Source organism: Phragmites australis, chromosome 5 (genome assembly GCF_958298935.1).
Source record: "Phragmites australis chromosome 5, lpPhrAust1.1, whole genome shotgun sequence".
Taxonomy (NCBI): domain Eukaryota; kingdom Viridiplantae; phylum Streptophyta; class Magnoliopsida; order Poales; family Poaceae; genus Phragmites; species Phragmites australis.
The window spans coordinates 40,069,424-40,090,343 of record NC_084925.1 but is presented as its reverse complement, the minus strand read 5'-3'; the positions used below and the strand labels follow the sequence as shown (position 1 = coordinate 40,090,343).

The following is a 20,920-nucleotide window of genomic DNA, read 5'->3' as shown; positions in this document are numbered from 1 at the left end:
ATATGTTTTATACTCACATTCGAGTTTCACAAAATCCCGAAATGCTTCACATGTTCCTTTTGTGCAAATTTATATGCTCTTATTAACACATGGTTAGAGTGCAAAATATAATTGTTTCATGTAGAATATGGATTTCTACTATAATGCAACGACACTTAACTAATGCGTGTATATATATGTTTGTGTATGTGTACACATTGGTTTTAGTTGTTGTTAGCTTATACTCCATCTGTTCAAAAATAGTAGTCGTATTTTTTTAGCTCAGTCTTTAAAGTTAAATTTTGACTCCGATTTTTTCACAAAATATATCATTTATAGCAACAAAACCAATATAGTGTGAAATCATTTTGATTGTGAACCTAGTTGTATAATTTTTATACACTAGACACTCTTATAATTTAATTAAATATTAGTTAAAGTATACAAAGTTTGACTTCTCTAAAACAAAATATGTCCACTTCTTCTGAAGAAGGGAGTAAAAATTTAAAATTATAGTGAATTCTGACTATCCTCTCAATGCTAACATGTCCTCCACGTAACTCATGCCTTATCTCTTGTGTCCCAAAGCCATCATGTGCGTGCACCCCGACCTTATTTTCTCCATCGATGGTTACAATGACTTGCGACTGCCTGCCGCGAGTCAACACCGGCCATAGCCTATCTTTCCTACATCTCTCTGCACCTCCAGCTCCAAGCTCTTCTCCCCCTCCCACTTTTGGTTGGCGCAAGCACTGGGCAGCGATGCACAAGTGTGCGACAGGGTTGGTTAGCGTGCAGAAGTGCTAAGGAGCTAGCCTGCGAGGGCTGGAAGAGCTCTCAGCGGCAGGAAGCGGTGTGGAGGGGCTCGACTGCGGCGAACTCAGCATCATCCTTAGAGAGCTTATCGTGGGGCTTATCTTGGGCTCTTGGCTGTGTTTGATGAACACCCATGACAAGTGGGCCTATAGGACCGAAAACAACGACTAGAGAGGGGTGAATAGGCGCCTTATAAATTTCTTGTGAAATAGATAGCATACTCCTTGTTCACCCAACGCACCTAAAAAACGTACTACCAGAAGCATAAACAACATAAGAGAGAAAGATTTAGTGCACCATGACTCCACGGATGAAATATGAACTATTGGTTCCATTCAAGACCATTCCATATGTCTTTGTGCATGAAAGCTATCAACTTTGAAAAGAAACAAGACCAAAGAAGATCACCGGACAATGAAAACTCTTCACGTTGATGATCTAGAGGCAAGAAAATTCAAGACCCATCGCATATACAAGTGTATATGAATTTTATGCCTCTAGCAACAAGAAGAGTACCTTGCCAAGGTGGAAAAATTTCAGCTCAAGACTAAAAATGAAAATCACCATCGAAAAAGTAAAATTGGCAACCAAAACAACTGAACCAATAGAGAGACTAAAAGGAGATGAACAAGAACACTTGAGAGAAAATAAACTTCATTAAGCTCAGAGGGTTAGCCCTATTTTAGGCAGAATACAAAGTATTTTCTCTTATAAAAGCTCTAACCTATTACAAATACTAAGCATATCCTCTCCTTTCCTCCAAAACCTATCACTAGGGCCTCAAATGGTTGGCTCAAGGCTCTCCTATAGCTCTACCCCTCTATATATAGGACTAGCGAGGTACCTTAGCCCTTAAGTTTCCTTATTCCTAAAATACTCCTAGCTTCCAATGGCCTCCTACCTACCACCAGAGCATTTTGGTCCAAAATTTTCTCCATCCATCGAATGCTCGTGGCTTTTTCATGACTTAGCTTCACCTTGACGCAAGCTTTGCGATGATGTCATGCGACCCTCTAGACTTCTCGTGGTTTTGATACCAAACCGTAAAACCCTAGCACACTTCTCAAAGCGTGACTTGTCGTCTTGCTTACATCTTAAGCAAGCGCTCTGATGTTGACATGTGTACTCTATCTTGCGATCCTGACCACCGGCAAGTTTCTCCCGCTCCTGATCCATCGGGTCGCCTTGTCACTTGTACCGGGATCATCTTCGCTTGACTTGGTCAATATGCCGTCTTCATCCATCTTCTATGTTTTGCTTGACCTCTACGTGTACCGCTAGGATCACCTTTGACTCCGTCTGGCCTCCTTGATCATCCAGCACCAAGCATCTCGCTTGGCCCTGATCACCCGTCGTCGACCGTCAAGTTGCATATGTCACCTACACACCTCATCAGCCATCAAGTTGCATCTGTCACCTACACACCATAAGACAAGAAAACATGTTTCTTCAAACCATCTCCAAATCATCTTATGTTAACTCAATATCAAATCTTCAATTGAAATCCAATTCAATTCATAGCACATCGCAGCTATTTTCTGACCAAAACATCTGGTGTGTGCATTGTTCTCAACCCGAAGCATCACTCACCGGACACATCCAGTCTAGTTCACAGACAACACATTGGAACTTCCGGTGTATACACTGGAACTTCCGGTGTAAAGATTTCTAATTTTTCTCCAAAAGATTTCTTCTCTACAAGAAAAGCTCCGGTAATACCCTCCGGTGTAGCCATCACACTCATCAGACCTTCTGATGCATTGATCTCTTATTTTGTCCAAAAAATTGCTCTTTGTAAGAAATAGTCCGGCGAGTATGCACTTCCCACACCGGATTTTTCTACGAACATAGAAGAATTTGTCAATTTCCAACATCGCCAACTCAAGTTAGTCATGAACTAGAACAAACATACACAAACACATGCTAACCAAATTTAAAATAAATCAATTATTATCAATACCTTATCAAATAATAACCAAAGCACTTCTCCAGCTGAGTTTGTTAGAGCCACTCCTCAGCGTGGTCCTCCACAGCAACTGGAGCTCGCTCGTTGTTTTCCTCCCTCTCCCTCTCTCCCAAGTCCCAACTGCATCTACCAGTTGTTGTCAGAAGTGTGCCGCTACCGTCGAAAACAAGACTGTGAGCGGAGCAATATTTGCCTTGTTGCAATGGGTGATTTTTTTTATGTTGGGGACTGTATTTTCGAATGTTGCAATAGCGAGACTTGATCAAAGTTTGTCTGGGTGACTTTTGTTGCAATAGGTGATTCCAAATGTTGCATGTTGTATTTCTGAATGTTTGCGATAACGTAATATTGAAATTGATATTTTTTGTTGAAGCAATTTGTTGCGATAGTTGATTTGAAATGTCATACCTTTGAATGTTGCACATTGTACTTCGGAATGTTGCGACAGCAAAATATTGAAATTGATTTTCGTCCGGCAATTTGTTGCAAACAGTGATTGAAATGTTGGGGATTATATATTTGAATGTTGGAATAGCAAAATCTTGAAACAAGAAATTCTCCACAGGTTTTGATGGATGTTGCGTAGCTTAAGCATCCAATATCTTTTTGTTGCAAACCAGTGATCTTGTTGCGGTAGATTGGATGATCTGAGAGCAAAATATTCCTTCTTAGCCTTTATGTTGCAAACGTTGGTCTTTATGTTGCGGTGGGTGTTTTGTAACTGCTACTGAGTTGGGAGGGATCTGACAGTGGAGCTTACCTGCTATCACGAACATCTACCGTCAGGGGAGCGTCCGGCTAGCAGCGCCCTTTAGACAAACCTTGGTCGTTGGCTCCTTGCTGCTTAGATGGAGTGAGGCGTGGCAGGAAGCTGATGGCGTTTCTTTCCTTTTCTTTTTTCCTTTGATACTTGATGAAAAGAGACGTTTTTATCCAAAATTTGGAAATATTTGCCAAGCTTTTCTACTTCAGTGCACTAGCCAGCAGTGTACAAAAAAACACACCTGTAAAAGCATAGAGGAAATCTGGAGCTGGAATTTGCACGTTTCGACCTTAGGGAAGCAGGAATTATCTTACCCCAAAACATACTGATTTCGTCAGTAGCAAAGCTGGCTACATAGCTAACAGTGTTTTGCAGCATTCGCCAAAAGGTTTGCTCACCAAATGGAATGTCAGCTTTGCCCCCAAAGCGAGCATTACTACATCTACATGATGCCCCCAAAGCGAGCATTACTACATCTACATGAAAACTAGACTGCCTTGCAAGTTACAACACAGATTTCACGAATGCCTTTCCCGTTTCAGTCAGTCTCCGAGAATGCACAGGGGCTGCCTCATGCTGAGTTCCACCTTCAGCCCTGGATACAGAGCTAGGTCGTTGCTTGCACACAACACTTTCTGCATTGTAACAAAAGAATAAGTTATAGGGTCAGTCAGATCAACAGGAATGGAAGCAAGTTTATGGAAAGACGTTACCAATGCAGCAAGATGGGCCTCTTGCAGAATACCGCCATCGATCTCCAGTCTAGCTATTGGGAATTCTGGAAGATGGCCAGACTGCTTTTTGCCGAGTAGATTGCCAGGGCCACGCAGTAGCAGGTCAGCGTTAGCTAGGTAAAACCCATCGGATGACTTTTCGAGCACCTTTAACCTTGGCAGCGTGCTATTAGTGGAAGACAAGAATATACATCTGGATTTCCTTTCGCCGCGGCCTACTCTCCCTCGCAGCTGGTGCAGCTGAGCGATTCCAAATCTCTCGGCATTCATGACAATCATCATAGAAGCATCAGGAACATCAACCCCAATCTCGATCACTTGGGTCGAGAGGAGAATTCGTGTTTCTCCGCTTCTAAAACTGCTAAGAGCTTTGTCCTTCTCATCGCTCCTCATGCGGCCATGCAACAGCCCACAGGGATAGCCTTCGAATTTTTGTCTTATGGAGTCGAAATCGGCTGTTGCAGCATGAAGTTGTGGCAACTGCTCCGACTCATCTATGATAGGATACACAAGGTAGACCTTGCCCCCATCTATCAGCTCATCCCTCATCATCTGCAAGCCATAAGATTCAAAGAAAAACATAAGCAAAACGGAGCACACTGCATCCACATACAAACTAAGACAAAGAGCAAACAAAAGATCTAGAACTCTAGATTCAACAGCGGAAACAAAAGAAAAAGTCGTGTCATCACCTGGAAGACAGTTTCAAAACCAGCATCATTTCCTTCAAGAGCAAGAGTTTCAATAGGTTGCCTTCCTGGAGGCAAGTCTGTAATCTACAAGAAAAGTGGGTGTCGGTTGTAAAAATCTGAAATATCTGTGAACGAATTTACTAGATGCAACAAACCAAATTTTGCATTACGTGCTTTTAAATCTAATATGTTAAGTTTTGAAGTAGCGGATCCTGGATGTCTGTGTTATGAATAACTTGTATTCAATGGGAGCCCATATGGTAATATATAAAGTACATGAGGGAAAACCTAACCTAGAAGATCACCATAATACCCTAGACTACTTGACTATTACACCCTTAACACCTCCCCCTCTTAAATGCAAGGCGTATGCAATAGCATCGTATTTGAAAGAGGTGATACTAAGTAATAAACTTAGAGAAAATAAAACTAATACATCCAAAAAATGTCTCTTCAAAGCCATTGTGGAGTTGAGCCTTGGTAATCTTGTCGAATCAAGCCGAAGAAGTGCAAAACGGAGCACAGGAATAGAGTCATGATGTTGACAACAAAAGAATGCCCTTGATCAAGAATCACAACAAAGCAACAAGTAGCAAGATGACAAACGAAAATTGCCACTAAAGCTACAGAAAGACCAAGATGAAAAAAAAAATGCAAACAAAGAAATGGCGAGTAGCAAGACAATAAATGAAGTTGTCATAAAGCTACGAAAAGATCTAGATGGCATTGTTGCATCTATAACGACGGGAAAAAATCGACTAATTGACGAAGAAATATGTGGACTCGCACAACATAGATGAACTCTAAGAGAGACTAAGACTTAGATGTGGACGCAACGGAATTACAAAGACTCTAATACGAGACTAAGACACTAGCATGCGTCAATGGGATACTAGCAACACAAAAGCTAATTGTAGCTTAGAGAAGCCAAGCAGAGGCCCAACAATAGCAACACATCATCCAAACGACATGCCTAATAGCAATTGCAACCTAGCTCGGCCATGCTCCAGCTGCTCAAAATGAAGCCCAACAGTACAGCTACAGGCCCAAATGTGGCCCAACCATAGCACAACCAACACTAGCCACCAACACACATCAGCTCCTCCTTGGAGACCAAATCCAGGTGGATCTAGCCGAACAAGGGCCGACGACGCACGAGGGCGGCTCAGTGTGGATTCTGCCAGGGCGACCAAGAGGCTGGGACGCAGAGGAGATCCCGTCGGGAGCAACCAGGACCTGGCGGGACTTTTTGCCATGTGGCAGCCTGAGGTGCTCGTCTGGGAGATGGGCACTGTCGACGGCGAGATAGCGACACGACGACAGGGAGGCGAGTAGATCCGACCTAGGAGGAGACGCATCCGACTGGTCTCTCCGTGCGCCGACGAGGTGGGCGAAAGTCGAGCCTCTTGCAGCGGCGCACAACAGGCGGCCCTGGCGGAAGATTTGGCCAAGGGTGATGGGGAGAGCCCCAACAGAGAAGCCCGACAGGGGGAGTAGCGGTGGCGGTGGGCGGGCAAGCTAGCCATTTCATGTACAAGAGCACCTCCCCGTCCCCAAGCCACTGCATTGGCCAACTCGCATCTGCGCAGATCCAATCAAGCTGCCTCACAACGGATCCAGGGGAGGGCAAGTGGATCTGTCATACCTCGTAGCCACTAGCGATGAGGACCGGGACATGAGGATGGTCTGAGCTCTCACCAGATAGGTTTCCCGTGGCCACCGGCGAGGGGCCATGACATGAGAAGCAATCGCCAAAGACGACGACGAACTGGGAGAAAGGGAAAACTCAGTCAACATGTTCGATGCCCATCGGTGCGACGCTGCTCCTGTTTTGTGGTCCAGCTAATGGGCTTGCTCTAGGGTTGTAACTTGGGCCAGTGAACATAACAACCCATGGCGCCCCTGGTATGGTCCATGACACTGTTAAGGCGTGACATTATCCCCGCCGCGAAAAACAGCTTGTCCCCAAGCTGTGGCACTCAGAGATTGCTTGCACCCCACAAGAATGTCACAGGCTGGCTTGTAGTTGTGCACATGACGTTTGCCGTTCACCTCTTGCATCATTTTAATCAAGCTGAGACAGTGGGCTACCTAGACCGTCAAGAGGCAAGAATCTAGCCAATTCTTTGTATCAGCTAGAAGAGTATTTTTCAGATGTTTCTTATACAATGTCAGGATGCTAACTGAATCCATATGAAAATCCAGTGACTTAGGAGCAAACTAAAAGGAGTTTTGGGCGGTACCTATCTCTGTTTTTACCATCATGAATCTCAGTATACCTGGATCCCAGGGCTGGCTGATCGATAAGTTAACCAAGAGGAACTCCTCTGAATCCACAAGGTGTAATATCTTTCTGTATATAGTACCTTTATTCAACACGCTGAAACATCTCTTGTCAGCACTGAGATTATCAAGAATAAGATATTTTGCCTTATATGCCAAACAGAATGAGCCCATCCTTTGTTTACTTGAATCCACAGCAAGAGATATCAGTCGACTGTTCTGCTTTGCTACCTTAACCTTTTCAATTCCATTGATCGCCACTGATATCATCTGTATCTCTGTTCTGACAGCAGCTGCAATATGTAGCAATCTTTTCTCATCTCTTCTAAATGTTACAAAATTAACAGTAGTTTCAGAACCTATCACCTCAACAAGAACTACATTTGTCCAGGCTTCTTGTAACTGCAGCACCTGAAACATGACCATTTGATTTTCTTGTACTAGAAGCCAAACTATGAACCATACAACAACAACAACAACAACAAAGCCTTTCAGTCCCAAACAAGTTGGGGTAGGCTAGAGATGAAACCCATAAGATCTTGCAAGTCTAGTCATGGCTCTGGCACGTGGATAGCTAACTTCCACGCACCTCTGTCCATGGCTAGTTCTTTGGTGATATTCCAGTCTTTCAGATCCCTCTTTACAGACTCCTCCCATGTCAAGTTTGGTCTACCTCGACCTCTCTTGACATTATCCGCACGCTTTATTCTTCCGCTATGTACAGGCGCTTCTGAGGGCCTGCGTTGTATATGCCCAAACCATCTCAAACGATGTTGGACAAGCTTCTCTTCAATTGGTGCTACACCAACTCTATCACGTATGTCCTCATTCCGAACCCGATCCTTTCTTGTGTGGCCACACATCCATCTCAGCATGCGCATCTCCGCTACACTCAACCGTTGGACATGTTGCCTTTTAGTTGGCCAACATTCTGCGCCATACAACATCGCAGGTCTAATTGCCGTCCTATAGAACCTGCCTTTTAGCTTCTGTGGTACTCTCTTGTCGCAGAGGACGCCGGAAGCTTGGCGCCACTTCATCCACCCGACTTTGATTCGATGGCTCACATCTTCATCGATTTCACCATCCTTCTGCAGCATCGACCCCAAATATCGAAAGGTATCCTTCTGAGGTATCACCTGCCCGTCAAGGCAAACCTCATCTTCCTCGTGCCTAGTAGTACTAAAATCGCACCTCATGTACTCAGTTTTAGTTCTACTAAGCCTAAAACCCTTCGACTCCAAGGTCTGTCTCCACAGCTCCAACTTTCCATTTACCCCCGTCCGACTATCGTCGACTAGCACCACATCATCTGCAAAGAGCATACACCATGGGATATCACCTTGTATATCCCTTGTGACCTCATCCATCACCAAAGCAAAAAGATAAGGGCTCAAAGCTGACCCTTGGTGCAGTCCTATTCTAATTGGAAAATCATCGGTGTCACCATCGCTTGTCCGAACACTTGTCACAACATTATCGTACATATCCTTGATAAGGGTAATATACTTTGTTGGGACTTTGTGCTTCTCCAAGGCCCACCACATAACATTCCGCGGTATCTTATCGTAGGCCTTCTCTAAGTCAATGAACACCATATGCAAGTCCTTCTTTTGCTCCCTGTATCTCTCCATAAGTTGTCGTACCAAGAAGATAGCTTCCATGGTCGACCTCCCAGGCATGAAACCAAACTGATTTTTGGTCACGCTTGTCATCCTTCGTAAGCGGTGTTCAATGACTCTCTCCCATAGCTTCATCGTATGGCTCATCAGCTTAATCCCACGGTAATTAGTACAACTTTGAATATCCCCCTTATTCTTGAAGATTGGTACTAATATACTCCGCCTCCATTCTTCGGGCATCTTGTTTGCCCAAAAAATAAGGTTGAAAAGCTTAGTTAGCCATACAATTGCTATGTCTCCAAGGCATCTCCACACCTCTTGCGTAGGTGCCACCAAACTATGAACCATATGTTGATATAATTCGCCATGGAAATTCTCAACGCCCTTGTTTCCAGTACAGAGATTGATTCATATCCATGCAATAGGTGCCACCAAACTATCAGCAGAACTTGCTCTAATATACTAGTGGTAATGCCAAACTTAACTAATCTTGCGTCAGTTAGGTACTTGCAAGCTGATTTGTACAGTTGTGGATCCCATGGTATGACCATCCTCCTGTAGAGATCAGGCTGCTCACTTTCTCCTGGATTAAAACAACCATGCCTCCATGCCCGTACTTCCTCAAGAACTGGTGACTGCAGCTTCACTAAACCACTTCCTCGACTTCCTCGTAAGTTGGACCAATGTGGCACCACTGCTCCCAACACCTCCTTTCCAGCCTGTGTGAGTTTGTCGGAGTTGGATACTTGAACTGCATCAAACACCCCCAGCTCAAGCATTTTCTCAAACACGTTGTCTGCATCAGTCATACTGTGCTCTAGGAACAATGATGAGCTGCTAATATGGGTAAGCGCAGTGTTGGCCTCCTCAGCAACAAGCATGCACACATCTGCATTGGAGACCTCACCAAGTATTTCTTCACAACCTTGGTCTGCATCATCCATACAAAGCTCTAGAAATAATGGTAAGCCACCAACATGGGTAAGCACGTCATCGACGTCCAGTTTGACAATCAGATTTGTCTTCTCATCATCCATGTACTCCGGACCCCATGCTAGCTGCTGTAATAAGCCATCGCACGAGCCGAGGTCGTGAGACATCTCCTTATCCCACATTATCTCCCTAGACAAATCAGCAAACACCTCCCGTGCAACACCCTTCGATGTCATCGGAGACATGAACGTGAGCTGCTCAGCTTGTGCAGTTGCGTTGTCCTCAAGATGCATTTCGCTGAGCACCTCGCAGGCATCCCCCTCGGGCACCACCAACACCTCAAACACAGCCTGCTCCAGATGTGTTGCTGTGTTTCCCGTGAGAGGCATTTCATCGAACGCCTCCAGTGCAGCAGCTTCCGACACCGCCATGGTGACGAACGCCACCTCCCTTGCATTCGAGTTGTACTGTATCGCCAGATAATCCCATTTCTTCATCCACTGCTAGTGATTGGCTTCCTCTTCCTCCATCCTCTGCATCAGCCGATCCATGCCATCTGTTATAGATGAACAGCAGACAAGAGGAGGTGGCGTTCATGCCATCCCTCAACTACTTCAACAAGTGCTCTGCTGGTGCCTCCTCAACTACAGTCGTCTTCTCCACTTGGTACCTGAACCGTCCTTGAGGCATTTTATCAAACGCTTGCAGAGCGATCAAATCAGTAGCTTCAACACCCAGATCAATGCACGCCTTCCGCAAAATTGGTATCGTGCCCTCCATCTGATCCGCCACTTGCAGTTGGGCCATCTTCTCCATCGTCAGCTTTGCCACCGCCTGACCAGTAGCGTCGATCTGCTTGGTCAGCACTTGTTGCTCGAGCATGGCCTGCTCGATCGCCTTGGAGTTGCGATCCAAATTAGCCAACACCTGTTGCTATGTAGTGTCGATGGTATCAACACAAGCGAACAACAGATCGACGCTCTCCATCACACGATCCCAGCGATCGTCCTCCTTGTCCGCCGCCGCCATGGCGTCGAGGACGAACTGGGTCTACGCAGAAGTCTTGGATGGCGCCGTGGTGATCACCTTCAAATCGAACCAACCAGCGTTGGGTATTACGGGATTTCAAGCCTCGCCGATGCGACGCGAATCGAATTCATCAACCCGCCCCCAAAATTTTACGGCTCAAGATCGAAAGATTTCCGTGATCACGCACAACTAACCCACACTAAGGAATCAGTGTCTCTGATACCATATGTCATACCCCGTAGCCACCGACGGTGAGGATCGGAGCGTGATGATGATCTGAACTCTCACCGGATAGGTCTCCTGCGGCCACCGGCGAGGAGTCGTGATGTGAGAAGCAATCGCCGAAGAAGACGACGAACAGGAAAGGGAAAACTCAGTCAACTTGTTCATGCCCGTTAGTGCGACGTTGCTCCTGTTTTGTGGTCTGGCCAATGGGCTTGCTCTCGGGCTGTAACTTAGGCCAATGAACTTGACAGCCCATGGCGCCCCTGGTATGGTCCAAGACACTGTTGAGGCGTGACAGGATCCAGCGAGTGAAAGTGAGAGAGCCGACGGGAGAGAAGTCGAGGGAGCCAGCAAGGAGAGGGAAGCCGATAGGTGGGTAGTCTTAAGACCAGGACGAGTTGTGGCGCCCAAAAAAACTCTAGCTCTAATACCATATTAGGAATAACAACTTGTATTCAATAGTAGTCCATGGAGCAATATATACAGTATATAAGGGAAACACTTAGACTGAGATATTACCATTACGGTCTAGACTATTATACCCTTAATAGTCTAGACGAGGATAGAATGGCAACTAATTGTTAAATAATATATTTGTATTAATCTAGAATTAGTCAGCATGTGTTTATTTTGGACCCTGTACCCCGTGCACTCCATATAATCACATATAGTTTCCTATATGTTTAGCAAGAACAAATTACTTGGTAAGCTCAACGTATCTGCAATAGCATACCTGAGTAAGAGACATATCACCATACAAAGCGAGGGCCAATGTTCTTGGAATTGGAGTAGCTGACATTGCAAGAACATGGGGAGCCATAAATGTCTCAGAATCAGAAGCCTCATCTGGACTTGTATTTTCATCACTCAACTTCAAGGAAGAAGTATATAGCTGTAACAAGATGCAACAATTTGGCTTAATAAGCAAAATTTAATGTTGTCAACTATGAAAAAAAACAGAAAGGCATAAATCAACCCATGAGGTTTGGACATCAGACGTAACTAATCAGCAGAGGAGTTTGCTTTCGACAAATGACGGTAACAATAAATGTATGCCCATAAGGTGCAGAGATCAGAACCATGTATCCATCAAATCAGGTATACAAGGACATGAGAATCTCAAGAAATTTCTTCCTAATTTCACCAGCAAAGTTTACAGTTCATGTGCCAGTGCCAGAACAAACTAATATACAGAAAGAAATGCACTGTTAATATTCAATGTGAATAGCAAATGCTCAGCAGCTTACCTTACTATTAAACCTGCCTCTTTGTATAACTCCAAAGCGCTGCTGTTCATCTATAACAGATATACGTAAAGCTGAAAATTCAGTTTTATCAGCTATCAAGCTGTGTGTTCCAATGACCATCGCTATCTCTCCAGTTTTGAGACCCTGTGATGGAATAACAATAAAACAAGGATACAAAGATATGCATATGGGGACTTGAAAGAGTGTAAGGACTAGGAGAACAGCTTGCATTTCGAATTATCCTTGACTCCCTTGTGGAAGTTGAACCAGTTAGCAAGGCAATGTTTGGTTTCTCATCTCCATCAAACTTATCCAGCAACGAAGTTAGGTGTTCATAATGCTGGACAGCGAGTACCTCCGTTGGAACCATGAAAGCAGCCTAGAAAGAAATTTAAAAGGTTAATATATTAGACTGTATCTCATGAATGAAGAAAGCATCACAGGGATAACGATTGTATTTTTTCTCTCGTAGCTTCTGTTTGTGTCAACAGTTTAATATAACTCAGCAAGCTGGACTTCATACATGAAATCCTTTGATATAGAGTAAACAAAGCAAGAATAATTTGAAGTAGTATCAATACCTGAAATCCTGAGCTAACAACCTCCATACATGCAAGGAAAGCAACAATGGTCTTGCCACAGCCAACATCCCCCTGAAACAAAAAATCATTTGTAAGCTTATAGCAATATTCATATAAGCCACAATGAATTTCAATACCGCATTTGCAGATAGTGAATGCCAAATTCCAATAGATCCCTCAACTGACAAACTTTTATCAAAAAGGATGCACACATTCTGTAATGCTCCACCCGATCTTCTTTATTTGATGTTTTAGACTTATGCACATGTATTAAGCAAAAATCCGACATGATGCCACCCCTCCTAAAGTTGTGTTACTTGCTAGCTTTTTAATTTCATTTGTTCCTCAACTACCCATTGTGACAAATGAACAAAGGAATTGTATTCTGTAACATGAAGAGCACTAAATGAGGTAGCGGCACTTTAGGTCTTTCGGAAGATGTAGCTATGTCAAGAAACATTTTTCGACTCCTAAAACACCCAATAATAAAATGAAGGGGATATTAGATTTGGAATTTTCAACAGAAATATATTTTAATATCATACTTCTTATTTTCATAATGATAAGGTAAGAGGGGAATGCATGGCGGAAAATACTTCAAATGTTTCTAACTACTCCAAACAAATTCTTTAAAACAAACGAGACTGAAACAAGAAAAATACAACAAATTGCAATTGAAATGATGGCCATGATATATTATAGTTCAGTAGGACATCTAAACTGATGCGCAGATCTAGACACAAGAGTGAAATGTTTGGTTAACAAACTAAGAAAGGTGCAAACAATACTTACTTGCAAAAGTCTGTTCATGGGAACTGGTCTCCTGAGATCCCATATAATCTCTTTAACAGAATTCAATTGACTAGGAGTAAGCAAATAAGGAAGAGACTTCAGCAGTTTTTTTGTAAGAGGAGACCAGTCGTCTACACCAACAGTATTTAGCTCATGATTTTTACACTTAGATAACAATTCCTCCTTCTCAACCCGTGTACCAACTGCTTCAAGCATTTGAAATAGTCTTCCCAACTGAAATAATAACAAATCATGAGCAAATAAACTGAAATAATAACAAATCCAGAAAAAATTGATATCTGTGATTTATCAAATCAACATAACCAAACCAAACATATCAAGCAAGTTGCTAACTAACAAGCATCCATAATGATACTGAAATTTCTACACAAGTACAATGAGCTCTTGCACAGATGCCACAATGATTGGATTAAAACCTTGAGTATACTTTTCATATTTGATGAAGCAAAAGCGCTGAAAGCAACAATGATACCTGGAGGTAAAAGAAATCATCAAATATAAGCCTTCTTCGAGCAAAATCAGCTTCATCTCGAGTCTTAGGTTTGTGCATTCCCATGTAAGCCTAAAATAAACCAAAAATGTTATTGGAGATATTATTTAGGAGGCCTGAAACATGACAAGACATACAATAGTCACAAAAATGTTCTCTTTTTGACACCCAAAATAAAGTGTCATTTTGGACAATGACACGGTCCCCAAAAAAAATTTCCCATCGATCTCTTTTGCAGTATATTTGTAAAACATAATAAAATTTTCAAGACAATTCTACTCATCTTTTTTATATGTACAATTAATAAATTCATGGTATAAATCGTTTGTCAAGATTAAAATAGTTTGACTGCAGGAATTCTGATGACAATATGGGAGCTATAGTAGAAGTTCAAAATTATAAAATACAGCTGTACCAGTTATTTCTTGGAATCCAGCAGTTCATTCTATACAACATTTTACTAAATGCTCCAAAATTAGATATTAAAAAAGGGACATGTCTTTTATTAGTTAAAACAGTGAGATCATGCCTAGTATGGCCATCCAATAGTTGAAGAGATTAGCACACAGAGTGGTTAACACAGAGATATCCGAAAACAACGAGGAGCGAAGTTCCATATCTAGGTACCTACTATCATTCAAGAAAAAAAAAAGTTCCTACTATTGTTGGTGCAACAACAATTATAAAGTGAAGTATAATTCATGGTATTGCTTACATAGAAGAGATTGGGCAAGTTGAATTCAATGAGAACCTCGGGAGGCATAGGATCAACGTCTGGGGTCAGCATCTTCAAGGCCCTGAAAAAACAATTCAACATATTTACAGGTGCCGAACCAACAGTTTCAACATATTTTTCCCTAAAAAAACAATGTCAACATACATTTGATGATGAACATAATCACATCAAAATAATGGTCGACTTTAAGGAAAATCCCTTCAGGCCCAACATTCATTTAGAAACTAGAAAAGCGCATGCGGCATGCACTGACCTAGAGATAGAGAGGCCCAGAAAGCTTGGTTTCAATCCCGCTTTTGATGGGTATATAGGATGTGGTTTCCTGTCAAGCATAGTGCCTTGTTCCTCCGGTTCTTCAAGCCTGTCAATAGTGTACTCCTTCAACTCATAATGGCCATTAGCAAGCGCCTTCTTGATCTGCACAGATGGAATCAGTGCAAAGGTTATTCATCTATATATGCTGTTAAACCTAGTTCCTTATTTCCCCAAGGGTAAAAGAAGTAGTTCTTTACAAGAGATAATATTTGCACAATAGAGCTACTCTACGGCTATTCTTACAAGTGCACTTGGACAAAAAGTAAATGAGATTTTATGGTTACATATCATGTTGTATCGTAGCATTACCGAACAGACATCAGAAAGAGAGTACAAAAGGACCAGCCTGCAGGCATGCGTCACGATTAAGGAGCACCAGCAGAAAGGGTCAACAAGTAGCACGCAACAGGTAACAATATTTAAATTCACCAACCTTACCACTGACATAAACAAGATCCCCCTCTTTGTGCTTTGCTGACACACAGTTAAGAAAATACTGAGAAGAGAAACGAGTGCCACTGAAAAATTTCTTGAGGTGCAAATGAATTGTCTTCTGCTCTGCTCCAGAGTTACTACACTTAACTGAATAGCTTAACTCAGTCTCAACTATGGAACAACCAACAACCACCTCAAGAAAACCTAAAGTGGACTTAACCTTGATTCCCCTGAGAATACAAACACAGTAGTTACAAGAAAGCATAGTAAATATCAACAATGATGTACTGTTTAGTCCATGAAAGTGATAGCCACAACAGAGATTTTACAACCAATATGATTAGCATAACTATCTTAAGATATGTCAATATACAGAACATGGAATTTCAGGATATAATGAAATGTCGATTTCTCCTTTGTGCTGCATAATTGAAAATCAATTGGACATTTCTAGTTCTTTCTACATTTTCCTCAGTAACCAGCAAGATCTATGAATCAATTATTCTTTAAAATGATAACTATTATCTTCTCTGTTTGATCCACACACACCCACAAACATGAATTTACTTGCTGAACAGAACAAACCCATAAAAATTCATCATTTTAACCCCTTCCAAAAAAAGTGTGCTGCAATAGACTGACTAGCACTAGCTGAGCAACAACAATGCTATGGGGTATTTTTGAGAAATGTGCTATAGCACAAAATCGCTGCCATATCAAGCAGCCAAACGAGCTCAGTATTGTTGAGGAAATATTATACGAATTGTAAGTAGTAAAACGAGAATCATGAGACCAACTTCAATGAGTATGAAGTTCAGGAGTTGGCAGCAAGACTAACTGAATTTTGAATGTCTTGGCAAGGCCATACCCAAAAAATCCTGGGGGAAACAGTCCCATGAATTTTTTGGGAACTAGATAAGTATCTCAAAATATTCCAAGTGTATTTCATAAAAGCTCTTCCTTGCCCTCATCATAATTAACTTCATATCATAAACTTGTTTCTGACTATTTGACGGACTTTGTAGAAAATATAGCAACTTTAGATCTTCATTTAAGTTTCTATTATTTTGAAAGATCTGATGAATTAAATTACTCGTCCCTTTTCTCTAACTTTTCTGACACCTTCTGCGTGTATTGTATGGCTCTAAACCTCATATGTGTAATATTAAATTACCTGGAAGATATAACAGTACCAAAGAACATAATGTACTGCCCATCTTCTATGGGACCTTGAGGGTTTTGCAGATCCGCATAGGTCCGGGGAAAATGCTGCAATAATTTGCGGACCTATAAAGGAGACAAAAATTACATGTGAATAATTTTATGATTTTACCAAATCAAAAGGACAATACAAAATGAAGTAGCTGGATGCTGATACCGTATGGAAACCACCATCCTCTAGCTGGCGATATTGCCTACTAGTTGTTCCAGGCAAACACCTGATACTTTTATCCAGGATACTACTGTCAGGGGTTACAGCATCAGCTGATGACTCGGAACGAGCCTCCTTATCGACTGCTGGTTCCTGAGAAATATTATGTGTCATGAGAGAATTCTCTTCACTGATTGAAGGATCATCTGCTTTTGTGACGGTTTGACCCAATGGATGACATTCATTAGGAAATTCATAAGCTGTCTCCAAATTTCCACCAGAGCCTCGAATGAAATTTGTGAGGTTTTCAGAAAGCACAGTTTCTTTGCACTTCATGCTAGTAGAATCCTCATATAGTTCAATAGGTGATGCATCGCCAATTTTTATGCATGGAAACTTTGCAGAAATTTCTGGGAAGTCAACTTCTTTAAAGACACTGATAAGCTCTGTAGCAGCTTCTCTGCGGGCTCTTTCTTGCTCAACTAAATCATGTGTATTACTATAACCCATCAATACAGACACCTGCAACAGTACAAATTTTAGAGTAACCGCACTGTTTGCAGAAAGTATAGATGAATAATAATAGTTTGTTGAGTAGTGTTTCCATGCTTCACCATGAAATGGGAGTTGGGCAAATCTTAAAGCAATAACAGGGGTTAGTAGCTGGAATCAGCCCTGCATTGTGCTTTAATTTTTTTTGGCAACTCTCAAAGGGTAAAACATGAGAGCACCTCAAGTGGAAGTGACAACAAACAGATAAGTGCACAAAATAAAAAATCCGCATAATCAAGTAGATCACCCTTTAGCCTTCAAACAAAACTACAATGGTAATAATAAAACATTATAGACATGGAAAACGAAAAACTTCTCACGCTTCTGTTCTTAGTTTATCTGAAATCTAGTAGGTAACCTCTCCCAAGCATTTCCAACAGAAGCTATCAGGATCAAAAGACAGCTAGCATAGTAGGACTGGGATGTGGGAACAGATGAATAGACAAACTCAAACTCATTACTATGCACGGAAAAATCGAAGGTTAAAACTAAGAAGTGACAGCAATTAATTGCTGGCAAACCACGTACTTTCTTCAGGAGCTTTGATCTCTCCGACATGCCATCCACCTCCAACAGCTTCTGCACAGACGTGTGATTCTCACGCGAACACCACTGAAAGAGCTTAGAACCAAGAGCATTCCTAAACCTGCGGCCCAAACACTTCAGTAAATTTCCTCGTCACTAGTGTATACTTGCTAGACATGTTTCAAGCACAAATTAGCAGGAAAAGTTGGGGGAATCCTAAAATCTCTACAAAACAATACCTCATTTTGGAACGGATCCTTTTAGAAAGCCCCCTCCGAAACTCCAACGTGACCACCCTCGCTATATTATTATCACTGCCACACTGAAGAGAACCGACCTCATTTCAGGTACCGAAGAGGCTTAGGGTTTATTAGAGTTAGCAGGCGAGACAAAGCAGAATACCTTAAGCCATGACTGCAAGGAGTAGGAGGCGATCATGGAGTTGGACGGCCAGGAGAGACCCTTTCCGATTCGCCGCAGCGCCCAATTCGTCAAGCGCAGCCAGGAATAGCATTAAATTGCTAGAGCGCGAAGGATGGAGAGAAGCACGGGACGGCGCGCACGACCTCCAAGCCGTCCGGCGAGAGCACGGGGTGGATCTCCACGGCAAGGGCGGATGAGCACACCGACGAAGGACATGGAGAGGCCACGGAATAGAGCGAGGAGCCTGCAGCCCCGTCTGCTTCGCCTTCACCGAACGGAGGAGGTCGTGTGTCGGCGGAGACGCTCGGCGTGGTCTCCCCCCCTGCCGCAGCGCTCGCGGATGAGACGCACGAGCGGAGGCTGCACCCGCACCGCACGGAGGAGCCGGCGAACGGCGAGACCTTCGAGAGTTCAAGGGCAGCAATGGCTGGCGAAGGGAGAGAAGGGTGAAGGGAGAAGGCGTGGCCGCGTGGGGATGAAACGGGAACTGACCACCCATTCAGATATACAAAGCGGCCACGATCTAGACTGACTCGAAATCGGCCGTGACCCAGTCCAGCACGAGATCTTAGTCGGCCTGAACGATCGGCCCATCAAACGTTTTTCGGACCAGGTCGAATAAGCCAACCGGCCCGGCCCAATTAGCACTGCAAGAATACGCAGGCAGACAGAGACGGGGACAGAATTTGTTCTTTTTTTAAAACCCCAATACAGCATGTAAACGAATGTACACACTCATGTCACTATATATACGTATTCACATAATAACTACTGTAGATGCAAAGCTTGAAGATTAACAAAGTCAACATTAGGAGTGGCAATTGGGCGCGACAGGCACAGGTAGTACCCCCTCTACCTGTATCCGTCATTTTTTCCTCATCTGTGGGCATACCGGTGAGCACCCATGGGCGAAGAGCCGTGAACAAACCAATCACTCATGAGCATACTCATTTACCCACTAGATCTATATGGGATCTTGCTCCTTCCCCTGCTCACTAACACTGACTGCCTGACCTCTACTGCTTGTCGGTGGCGGTGTTCTTCCCCACCTTCCTCATGGAATCCTTGTTCATCTCCACCTTCCCCTTCCCAGGAGCAAGAAGCAGACGAGATTTGTGAGTGTGTACAAGGCAGATAGCAGGTACCTTGTGGTCATGGAGGTATGACTCCATGTGTGGCTTGGCAAGGTCGACGTGGAGCGCATCGGTGATGTCGGCCTCCTTCTCCTCGATCATCCTGATGAGCTCCCGCAGCAGTGTCGCCTACCACTCCATTGGCTGTGTCCTAACACCCTCTCTGAGGCTCCGTTAGCCTAGTGCCAAAGGGACGTGCGTGCGGCGAAGGCCACATTCGAGCTACCCGAGAGGATGCAGTGGACGAGCGGAGGTGCTCTTAGGCTACAGATCGTGGAGGGGTGGAGGGGCTCTCAATCCTAGGGTTTGTTGGCGGCCGGCAAGGCTCTCGGGCCTGGCCACCTAGGGGTTGGCGGTGGCCGACTGGTGTGTGAATGTGAACGGCAGTCAGCGAGGGGATTACGGTTGAATGGGAGGCTGGGTATGTCGGATTGGGTGCACCTGCCATATTTATATATAGGTAAACGAGTACCACATGTATAGGTAAGCCTTATACATATTCGTATACCCATCGGGTAGCAATTCACACCCATGAACGTACCCGCAGATAGTAAATAGGCAACAAATCCGACCCTATTAGGATATTTACCTGCAGGTAAACAGGTAAACTATCATCCCTAGTCATAGCAGATGTCTCGATATCAGTAGGTGTGTCGCTTACTACTGAGATAAAATCCAGTCTTAATAAGACGCATGAGAAATAAACATAGGGTTTGATCCCTGATAGGTAGAGATACACCCACCTCAGCTTACAACTCTAGTTAGGCTTTGTTCTCTTATTCCGTTTTCTTTGCAACAGCACAACCCAGAAACATACAAGAGAGATGAAACTTATAGCGATCACCAGTAGAATATACGTTGATATAAAGAAAGAATCGAGAAGTATGTCGACAGTTTAACATGCAAATTTCACCTCAAAACCTTCTTCTTTATATTTCCCATACATGATCTTCGATGGAATGAATCTTACCGGCGATTCCAACAATTCATGCCAGCCTCAGCCTCCCTCCGGTGACCAAATGCTCAGCAATACCTCTTGCACGCAGATGATTCCATCCATGCATGCGGCCCACCCGCCCAAGACAAAAAAAAAAAGAATGTATAGCCTGAACAAGGTGGGAGACTAGCCATGGCAAAATGAAGCTATAAATATATAAGGATGCATTTTTTTCATTTACCATTTTCAAATATGCCACATATATTGTGAACGAGCAAGGAGCTCGGTGGTAAAGCTACAAGGATGGAGCCAAACCGAC

At 43.3% G+C, this 20,920-nt stretch overlaps 1 protein-coding gene across 2 annotated transcripts; it reads right to left on the bottom strand.

Moving 5' to 3' along the window:
* Positions 1 to 3,776: 3,776 nt before the first annotated feature.
* LOC133919650 (ATP-dependent DNA helicase homolog RECG, chloroplastic) lies at positions 3,777 to 19,018 on the bottom strand. Of its 2 annotated transcripts, XR_009909943.1 has the most exons (18): positions 18,511 to 19,018; positions 18,348 to 18,430; positions 18,112 to 18,229; positions 17,038 to 17,553; positions 16,834 to 16,946; positions 15,658 to 15,889; positions 15,163 to 15,326; positions 14,889 to 14,970; positions 14,156 to 14,245; positions 13,663 to 13,896; positions 12,871 to 12,942; positions 12,519 to 12,668; positions 12,290 to 12,433; positions 11,776 to 11,934; positions 4,951 to 5,034; positions 4,238 to 4,810; positions 4,009 to 4,159; positions 3,777 to 3,974 (listed from the first exon to the last, which is right to left on the bottom strand). XR_009909943.1 is itself a non-coding variant. In XM_062364105.1 (17 exons), exons 1-17 carry the CDS (start codon positions 18,544 to 18,546, stop codon positions 4,067 to 4,069), a joined length of 2,943 nt encoding a protein of 980 aa, XP_062220089.1. In that variant the 5' UTR covers positions 18,547 to 19,018; the 3' UTR covers positions 3,777 to 4,066. The 2 variants fall into 2 exon arrangements, 1 of the variants encoding a protein (XP_062220089.1); XM_062364105.1 differs by having other exon boundaries at positions 3,777 to 4,159.
* Positions 19,019 to 20,920: the final 1,902 nt, after the last annotated feature.

Excerpts from the sequence above, each read along its gene's own strand:
- LOC133919650 (XM_062364105.1), bottom strand. The coding sequence starts at position 18,546 with ATGATCGCCTCCTACTCCTTGCAGTCATGGCTTAAG. Across the intron at positions 12,669-12,870 it reads TTGTTAGCTCAGGATTTCAG|GCTGCTTTCATGGTTCCAAC; the intron begins GTATTGATACTA and ends ATTTCTTTCTAG. Across the intron at positions 4,160-4,237 it reads AGGCCCATCTTGCTGCATTG|AAAGTGTTGTGTGCAAGCAA; the intron begins GTAACGTCTTTC and ends GTTACAATGCAG.